The 10,937-nt window shown below is 33.0% G+C and overlaps 1 protein-coding gene and 1 pseudogene across 1 annotated transcript; both read right to left on the bottom strand.

Annotated features, from left to right (window-relative positions):
- Positions 1-1,283: 1,283 nt before the first annotated feature.
- On the bottom strand, positions 1,284-3,608 carry LOC102595342 (hexose carrier protein HEX6-like; annotated as a pseudogene).
- Positions 3,609-5,447: 1,839 nt separating this feature from the next.
- Positions 5,448-6,547, bottom strand: LOC102595013 (putative glucan endo-1,3-beta-glucosidase GVI). Its single transcript, XM_006353326.1, has 2 exons — positions 6,493-6,547; positions 5,448-6,406 (listed from the first exon to the last, which is right to left on the bottom strand). The coding sequence occupies exons 1-2, from the start codon at positions 6,545-6,547 to the stop codon at positions 5,448-5,450; spliced, it is 1,014 nt and encodes a 337-aa protein (XP_006353388.1).
- Between the last annotated feature and the right edge of the window lie 4,390 nt (positions 6,548-10,937).

Below are 10,937 nucleotides of genomic sequence, written 5' to 3'. Positions count from 1 at the left end.
AATGCCCCTCAACTATTTGAATTGGTACAAAACTACCCTCCATCCACCTTTGGGCCCCCATATACCCCTAACTTCAATCTTTTGGCTCCAAATACCCTTATGTCTAACAGATCATACTCATAAGGTGGATGGAGGGCAATTTTGTACCAAATTCCATTGTTTGAGGGCATTTTAGGCTCTTTTTCGTTAAAATAATTTGAAATTACTTAATATATGAGCTCACATTATTGATTTGATTTTGAATTTCATAAAAAATTCTAAATAAAAAAAAGGTTAGCCATCTACTCTCTGCCCCCCCCCCCCCACACCACCCCACTCCCCAACTTTCGTCTTCTCCAACACTTTCCCCACCCCCAACCCTCAACCTTTTTCTTCTCTAGTCCTCTTTCTTTTTCTTCAAATTCACCCACCACACTCATTCTCTTCTTTTTCTTCGAAATCACCTACCACATCCTCTTCTTTTGTTGCAAATCAACACCACGCTCACGTATGCCTAGGGTTGCTATCGTGCGCCACAGAAAAGTTGTTTCGCTTGATATGTTTATATTAAATGTATAGACTAGAAGCTAGTTATATCACTTTAGTAAAGGACTAGAAGCCAAAAGTTTCCCTTTTTAGGTTTATTTTAGGCATAATAGATAAATGTGTCATTTAACTTGGCTTCAACTTGTATCAATGCCCTTCAACTTTGGGTGTACACTAATAAGAACTTAAACTTGTATAAAGTTGAACAAGTAGACAAATGTGTCCTATGTGACATTCTTCATGACGTCCTATGTGTATTATGTCACGTAGGACACGTGTGTTTAGATGTCCAATTCTATACAAGTTTAAGTGTGTACTTGTACATATTCAAAGTTAGAGGACATAAATGTCAGTTGACCCAAGTTAAAGAACATGTTTATATGTTATGCCTTTATTAGTTGTCTTTCTTCTTTCCTTTGTTTGAGACTTTGAGGGTGTACATGTAAGGTCAGAAATAAGAGAGTTAAATTGAGTAGTAAACACTTTGAACATACTATGTACTAGTTTATCCAATTATGTCAATGAGACGTACTTTAATTAGATTTTTTTCTGGAACGACGTATCAATATTATGTAGTCCTTAATGGGAGTTATCAATATTATGTAGTCCTTAATGGGAGTTAGTTACTAAACACCTCATTTCTAAGTAACCATAACCACAAATTTTACAGACTTTTAGAAATCCAAATACAGTTTTCAATAAGCATAACCATAAATTTACAAATACAGAAAGTACACTTCTCTTTGATTGATTCCAAGGATGAGCTAATGATAACTATCTTTAACCTTCCTCTTCTTTGATGATAACTTCATTATTTTCTTCTACAATTCTCTTCCAAAACCAGTGTTCTCTCCACACCCTGTCCATTTTCTCAATAGGCAAATTCTTGGTCTCTGGCAAAAAGAAGTAGTCATTATTGCCACCCAAACTCCAAAAAAGAAGAAAGTGAAGAGAAAGTTCACTGATACTGAAATACTGATCTTCTCTCCAATGGAAATATTTCACTTGGAATCAACCATCCTAATGGCCCCCATGACAAACCAAAACCAGCTACATAGGTGCATATCAATACCAAAATCACCAAGGCCCAACCTTTACTCAATCCACCATGATCCCCCAACTTAGCCCCCATTAATCCTCCTACTATCATTTGTGTAACAAACATGTGTATTCCTCCGAATATCAGCAGCCCACTTCGGCCAACTTTATCGACAATCAGCATTGACAAACCTGTTGTGACAATTCCCACTGCTCCTGTTACAACAGAAGATAAAAGAGATGCACTTACACCTAGTCCAATCGTTCGGAACAGGATAGGAGCATAGAATGCAATCACATTATATAATTCCTGTGACTTGTTGGAAGAATGGTATCGCCACGGACATGACAAGTTGAGGCCTGTATTTTCTTTGTAATTTGTTCTTGAAAGGGTGTTTGATAGTTTTTGAAATTTCACTGGCTAAGATAAGATCATCAAGTTCTGCTTGTACATCATCGGAACAACGCGCCTAATGTTAAAATGGATGCTGGGACTGCAGCCATAGCAAGAGACACTCTCCATCCCCAACCACCTTTGACCTTTTCAGTGCCATAATTTATAAGGTTTGCTATTAAAACTCCAATGCCTACACTTAGTTGAAAGCTATTATTGAATCCTCCTCTTTACTTGGATGGTGCCATTTCTGACAGATACAATGGTACAGCCTGCAAAGTTGTGACAACAAACTTAGGTTTTAGCTAGAATAGATAGTTGATTGAGCTGGTTTACTTTCAAAATGGAACAAGAATGGTAAATTTGTCAAAGGGGAAGTCTTTGAGTTTTCATTTAGAGAACTTCTAGTTTTATTTACTAAAGTGAAGATATAGGATGTTTGTCTACTAGTTGAGAAGTATTGCTTCCACTTCATTTTAAATGTTCGTGTTTGATTAGATACAGAGTTTAAAACGAAAGACTTTGGCACGTATCAAAAGTACCTTAAGAACTTGTCGTCTTAAACATGTTGCATTTCTACGAGACTATGACTATTAGAGCATCTCAAAAGTGGAAGTATTTCTAGTTAGGGAAAAGTATAATTCGTTTTAGAATGTACTAAATGGAATAGATGGAGTAATAGTTTACCTGATTTGCATTTTGCGAACAACTCTTTTTCTTTACAAGAGTGAAAATATAGGACGTGCGTCTACTAGTTGAGAAGTACTGTTTTCATTTCACTTTAAGTGATAGTGTTAGACTAGATACAGAGTTTAAAAATGAAAGACTTTATGCACATATCAAACATACCGTTAGAACTTGTGGTTCAACATGTCATGACATTTCTATGATTATGAGAGCATCTCATTAAGAGTAAAAACTCGGAGTATAAAACATTTCCAAATAATGAAATGAGTATTTTTTTTTACCTGATTTGCAAAACCAACACCTAGTAAAACTCTACCAATTATAAGCATATAGATATTAGAAGCAGCTCCAAAAAAGGACTGCACCAGCAAGGAAGTTAGCTCCTCCAAGAAGGATTGACGCCTTGCGACCATACGCTCTGGTGACTGATGAGGCAACAAAAGTAGAAAAAAGACCAGCCACATAAAGAGATGATGTCAACAATCCACTATCAAATTTGCAGTAATTACTAAGTTCTTTCATCTTATAATGTACACATCATGAAAGAACTTTTTCAGAAAAGGCTCCATAGATGTTACTCCACCTTCACATCATTCAAAACTTGTGTTAGTGAAAAAGAATAGATCAATTGATTCACAATAGTCAGTAGAGATAAGTATTGAAAACACCTCTAAACTTGACGTGAATTATTACTTTAGTCTCCCAGTAATAATTCACGCAAAGGAAACATAATTTCTTCTTCTTTTGTGTTCCTTTGTTTTCCCTTGGACAATTGAAACCTTTACTAGCTAGATGTATCATAGATTGTATATAACTTATGGAAATGCAGAAAAATCAAACCTGAAATTCCAATATCATATCCAAAGATTACACCTCCCATAGCAGCCATCATACAAGCTAATATTACAAAACATGTCAGTTTTCCATGATACTCTTCTCCATCATTTGCTAATCCCCCTGCCATAGTTTTTTATTTGTAAAAATTAGGCAAATGACATAGTATAAGAAAGAAATTACTTCCTTTCCCTACTCTTTCATTAATTATCAAAAATCCCTTTTTTAGTGTTTTTCGGATACATAATATAGCAGCGCGGATACTTTAATTAATAGTGCGGATACTTTAATTAATAACGGGATACTTTAATTTATAACGGGCGGATACTTAAATTAATGGGCGGATGCATAATATAGCAGCACGGATACTTTAATTAATAACGGGCGGATACTTAATCTAATAAAGTATCCGGTTAAGTTGAATTGAGGGAAAATAAGGGATTTTTGTATTTTAGTAAAAGAGTAGGGAAATATTGAGAATAGGTAAAGAAGTGTTGTGTATTTAAGTAATTTTTCCTTTTTATTTTCTTTTTTCAAGTGAACATGAAAACTTACAAGAACTAAAGGGAGTTAAGGGGGGCAGGGGACACTCATGTAAAATTTATTTTACTTGTGATTTACAATAATAGTAAAAATATTTATGATTCACATTAATAGTAAAATATCCATAACAATGTAAACCTAGGACAAAAGAGGAAAAAGGTTGAAGAGTTTTAGCAGTCCAAGTTGACTTGAATCCTAGAGATCAGCATCAAATATGGTCCACACCCATGTATGTTGATTATTCAAGAATTGTCCTTGTGCCTAATCAAATGATTGATCCAAAGTAAATAAAATAATTTGTTGTGTGAACTAATAAACAAAAGATATTCTCATTGTGTAATCTCTATGACAGACTATGTTTTTGGAGATTATTAATTATATTTCTAGCATTATTAGAGTGTGTTTGGTAGGGACATTTTCAAGAAATATTTTTCAACCTCCTTATAAATAAAGAAAATGACTTCTCTAATAAAAATAGAAAAAAATTTGCACAAGTGACATTTCAAGTTTATTGTCTCTTCCCAACCCCTCCAACCCTCGGTCCTTGATCATCCCATCCCCCGCCATCACCGAACCCCACTCTTCATCTCTACCCATCTTTATAACGTTTGCTTGATGACATATAAATATTCTTTTGATAATATTTTCTTATGTACTTAGAAAACATTAGAAATTGGGTTAAAAAAACACTAATTTTTCAATAGAACATTTTCTGAAAAATTATTATTCGTGGAAAATATTTTTCTTCATACCAAACACACCGTTGATATTTGGTATAATAGTCAGGCATGCTGATTAGAAGGCAACGAAATAGTGATGGCTTTGCTTTCCAAAAATGTTCTAGTATTCTGTTATAGCATAAGACTTCTTTTATATAATTAAAATAACAAATAAGCGCCAAACAGTTGATTTCCTTTTCTGGGGCTATTAAGATATATCATTTTACGAAAATACTCTTCAGCTTATTTGATTTAGTAAAAAAAAAGTTTGAGGAGCCTTAGGTTTTTTCGTCATTTTCATTGTTTTATCTCCGAATAACTAATCATAGTAGCATTATTTCACCCTCTAACAGTGACAAAAATAACTTACTAACTTATTTTAAGATAACCAAACAAAAATAAGACAGTATTAAATGTTTTTTATCTCAAGACAATTTATATTTGTCCAACATACCAGTATTAATTATGACTCATAATCATAGTGATAATCGCCTATTTAATCTACCCTTGCATAATCATTGTGATAATCGCCTATTTAATCAAGAACTTCTAAAAAAACAGAAACAAATCAATGGAACAATAGAAAATACTGATATTATTGCATGCTTTGCTAATACAAAGTTTCCAAGTACATAGAATCATAAAATTGGAAATTATGTAATCCGAGTAACCAATTAAGATGTTGGTGTCTATGCTAAATATACTCATTAATTCTTCATTGGTGTTAAATTAACGTGGTAAACTTCAGTCATATTAGGGTAAAATAAACCAAAATTTTGTTCAGTACCAACAGGCTTTTGATTCTCATTAAAGAGAGCAAATATATACGTCTCCACAACTTTTCCAGGCTTCCTAGGAGTCCCTTTCCCAGATGCAACATGTGCAATCAAATTGTTAACATAGGTTTGAGCATTCTCAATAGTTGCATAAACATCACCACCACTCGGCCATCCTGTTTCCGAAACCACAACATCTAAACCAGGTTGTCCAACTTTCTCCAACGCAGCATACAGAGCATCCACCATTGCATCAAACAAGTTGTTGTATCGTAAATCTCCGTCAACAACAATCACACCCGTATTTTTAATAAGTGCATAGTCTAACTGAATTTGATCAGGATTTGCAGCATACGCAAAATAAGGATACACATCAGCCAGCAAAGGATATTGCTTTGTAGCTAAAAATTGCGCAATTGGTTGCAAAAATTGAATAGAATCCCCGGAGAATGAGCCATTCGATGGGGGATACGAGGTCCCTAAAACCTGTAACGACACTGTTGTCGTTACAGGTATATTAAGGTTGTGCGCTTTGAGCGCCGAATCCAAATTTTGTATTGCTCCTAATACAAAAGTCGCTAACTGTCCGGGTATTACTTCATTACCCGCAGAGATATATGCAAAATTTACGAATGAAACATGTGGAACAACGTTAGTGTTAACCCAATTCGTGGCAAAAGTTAAATCACTTGCAAGTTGTTGCAGATCTTCATTCCGAACACCAAGAATTAACGATATGCACGAACCTTCTAGGGCTTTTAACACGTCCGGGTTCGGATCGAAAATTCGGGTCTTTTGAAAGTTTTTGGATTTCAATAGATTGATCACCTGAGCTGGTGGTGGCAGATTGTTTCCCAGAAGTCCATAATTCACACCAATTCCATCAACACCTTTTTTGAAAAAAATAAAAAACAGGATTAGTATATGATTATACATATATATAAGACTATTTTTAGTTTAATCAGTGAAAACTTACCGGAGCTTAAAGTTACACAAGCAAAGACAAATAACAAGACGCAAAGACGCTGCATAATTGATATAATATAAATATATAAAGAGATCTGTAGTTTTGATTGACAAACTATGAGAAATGGTCATATTTATATATGTGTGATGAATTAATCTTTGTGTACTAAATAAGATAGTAAATATTTTTAATTACATGTGTGAATCCCTATACTAAATTAACATAGTACTATATATTTTACAATTAAAGCTGGATCTTTATTCAATTATCTTGCCTTCTTTTATTTTGGCATGACATGGTGGATTTTCATTTTACTCCTTTCCTTCAGATTTACTTGTCAAATTTTGACTTGATACATCTACTAAGAAAACAATAATTGATATAGTGAATTTATTATTTATCCCTATTGATTGATAGGCTCACAAGCATATTTACTTACTATATTTTTTAAAAACATTGACTGAAATACAGCTCGCTAAAAGTATAATTCAAGACGTTCATGGTAGAGGCAATCTGCTCACAAAAGTCGCAGGGCAACTGCGACAAATTATGAATTTCTATCCGAGCTGAACCATTCTAATAATTTAGAATTAGGTGTTGAGATGAACGATCAATGTATCCTATTTCCTTCGTTTCACAGCGAGTAAGTTGTGCTAACATGAAGTCGAGCATCTTTAACTTCTTGGGTTGTCTGCTTTACTTATACAATATTCTTTTCTAGTTATACAAAGTTATAGTTACCAAACAAAAATATGAAGAAAAAAAATTCCTTTTTCAGTTTAATAAAAATGACACATAAAAGTAAGAATTTAATTAAAAAAATATTTACCAAATAAATTCGAACAGATGGAGTATTTATATATTTTTGCCTCTTTCGCATGAGATGGTGGGTCTTTATTTATTTTTGTTGCCTTATTTGGCATGAGTATTAGTTATAATAATTAAGTGCATGCCAATAAATAAGGACTGACTACCTATTTTAATATAATTACTTAATTATGGAAAAATTATTTAAATACACAACTTATTTTCCTATATTCTCTAAAAAAATTATCATTTGAAAAAATACAAAAAATTCCTACTTTACGCGATGTATTGGTCGGATAAATCGCTTTACGTGATGTATCGATCTGATACATCACTTTACGATGTATCAGGACGTTACATTGCGTGATGTATCAGTCGGATACATTACTTTATGCGATGTATCGTGACGTTACTTTATGTGGTGTATTAGTTGGATACATCATTTTATGCGATGCATTGAAACGTACGCGATGTATAGGGATGTTGAGTGATGTATACGAAATAGAGACTAGATGTATCAGGACCTTGAGGGATATCCAAAATCGGACGCGATGTATCGGAACATTTTGGATGTATACGAATTCCACCAAATTTTAAAAATAATGTAATTAACTCTTAATACTATGAAATTCGTGTAAAATCTACATTGATTATTCCAAACCCATTTATGAGTTATGACTAGTGGGATCTCCAAAGTTGATCCTGGTAATTGACCAGAAGTACAAATAGAATTATTTTATTTACTCTATTCATTTTTACCCGTTCATAATTGATTTACACATGATTAAAATATAATAAAGAAAATAGCAGTACTTTTTTTATATCAATCATATTAATTACAAGTCATGTTAATGTTGTGAAGTGAATGATACTTAATAAAATGATAAAATAGATATAAAATGGTAAAAAGTATAATGTGTGATTTGAAACATATTAGAGATTTGTTAGGGACAAATTACCCTTTTTTCTAATAAGTTTTTCAAATCTCCATAGTATAATGAGAACCCCACGAAAAAAATATTTATTTTGAGGGACAAAAATTAAAGACCAACACAACATATAGCTAAAAGTTCAAATCAAAACGGTTGGCCCAGGCCAATTCAACCCTTCATCTAAAAGGGCTTCCAAAACGCTAACCCAATAAGCCTTAAGCGGGTCGAAGCTACCCCATGGGCTAACATTACAATTTTTTAGAAAGAAAATCCATGAGATAGTTATTGAGAAAATTTCAGAAATAATAAAGATTATAATGACATAATAAGGATCTATAGCTATAATTTTGGTAATTGCGCTCTATAGCTATAGTTCCGTTTGATATGGAGGTTGCGGTTTGTATATTTCACTTACCCGTTTGTATATATCACTTGCGAATATACAAACAAGGTGAATATATACAAATGGAGGCTACAATTTGTATATTTTGTTTGCAAATACACAAACATGGTAATTATATACAAATTCTGCATTTATCCATTTAGGAATTTTTCATAACTTCATTTGTATATTCCGCTTGCCAATATACAAACAGGGTAATTTATTATGATTTTTTCATAAATCGTATACAAATAGCTAGGGTAAACATATACAAATTATGGATTTATACAATCCAAAATCAAATTATACAAATTCTGAATTTAAAATTTTGTGAAACTGTAGCCACAAATTAAAAATAATCAAAATTCTAACTATATTACATAATATACTCTAATTTTCCAATAGTTAGATTTGGGAGGAAGAAAAACTTTTTAATGTTAAACGAAAATAAGTTTATTTTTTTCAAATATGTTACATTTTATATGCGTAGTTAATTTTCTTTGAAGAGTTAACGTTGTCACATTTTCTCCAAAAAAAACTCTAGTTATACTGCAAAGTGCAAATATTGAAAACTTTGATAAAGCATCAACTTTAGTATTTTTGGTGTATACACACATACTAAATTTACTAAATGAACTTGATATCCCATGATTCTAGCGACCCAAACATTTATGTTAGAAATTTTTTTATGAGGCCTTCATAATGAGTTGGGAAGCATTACGTACGGTCCCACCATTTTTTCAGGAATATTTTTGCATTTATGAATCAACTTTTAGGAATTACGCGATTTTCTTGTTTTTTCGTGTGTGTTAGCCCATGGATCTGGTGCCTCGGAGCACCCAAAACCTTTTCAAGAAAAACTTTATAAAGATCTCCGTAATGAGTTGGGGAAGCATTACGTACAGTCCTACCATTTTTAGGCATATTTTCGCATTTACGAGCCAACTTTTAGAAATTACGCGACTTTCTTAGTTTTTTATGTGTATTAGACCATGGATCTGACGCCTCGAAGCACCCAAAAAAAAAAATCTGAAAAAACTTTGTGAGAACCTCTGCAATGAGTTGGGAAGCATTACATACAATTGTATAAACCCATGGATCTGGCGCTACCGAGCACAAAAAAAAAAATTCTGAAAAAACTTTACAAGGACCTTCGTAATGAATGGGGGAAGCATTATGTATAGTTCCACCATTTTTTCAGGCATATTTTCGCATTTACGAGCCAAATTTTAGAAATTACGCGACTTTCTTAGTTTTTTATGTGTATTAGACCATGGATCTGACGCCTCGAAGCACCCAAAAAAAAAAATCTGAAAAAACTTTGTGAGAACCTCTGCAATGAGTTGGGAAGCATTACATACAATCTCACCATATTTTTCTGGCATATTGTCACAATTATGAGTAAACATTTAGAAATTACACGACTTTCTTGATTTTTCGCGTGTATTAGCCCATGGATGTAGGCATTAAAGCACCCAAAAAAATCTGAATTAAATTATGAAGACCTCTGTAATGAGTTAGGAAAGCATTACGTACAATCCATCGTTTTTCAAGCATATTTTCACATTTACAAGCCCACTTTTAGGAATTACGCGACTTTCTTGGTTTTATGTGTGTATTAGCCCATGGATCTGGCGTCTCGAAGAACCCAAAAATAACTTCTGAAAAAACTTTATCATGTGACCTCCGTAATGAGCTGGGAAGCATTACGTACAGTCCCCATCATTTTTTCAGACATATTTTCGCAATTACAAGTCAACTTTTAAAAATTACTCGACTTTCTTGATTTTTCATGTGTATTAGCCTATAAATCTGGCGCCTGAGCGTACAAAAATTTTATGCAAGTAAAGAACATATCTTTCTCGAATTCATCACAATATTGATTAATTAATATGATTTTCAAGTCGCTATATACTTTCTTATTTGTTCAAACAATATATACACAAAATTGTATTAGTTGCATAAGTGTTTTCAAAAACTTTTTTGGGGCGAATTTCGGGGCAGGGCGTACCAAAAATGTTTTGGGGCACAAATTGAAGACGTAGATCCATAGGACGTACACCCTAGAGTTTGGGCCATAAGCTCAAAGCATAAAAGCGTAAGTCCTGGGCGTAAAAATCTACGCCTTGGGAGTTTTATTTTTTACCCTTTTTTTTGCTATAAATCATATTTTTTATTATTGGTGTAACGATATTTCTCAAATAGTAAATGTTATACTTTTTTTCTTCATTATTAATATAGGTTATTAATACCTTTCTCAAATAAAAATCATAATATTTTTTCTATATATTATAGGTTATTTATTACTCCCTCCGTTTCACAAAGAATGACCT

This window comes from Solanum tuberosum, unplaced genomic scaffold (assembly GCF_000226075.1).
Source record: "Solanum tuberosum cultivar DM 1-3 516 R44 unplaced genomic scaffold, SolTub_3.0 scf00154, whole genome shotgun sequence".
NCBI classification, from domain to species: Eukaryota; Viridiplantae; Streptophyta; class Magnoliopsida; order Solanales; family Solanaceae; genus Solanum; species Solanum tuberosum.
Note: the sequence above shows the minus strand (reverse complement) of the source record. Positions and strands in the feature narration are given on the sequence as shown.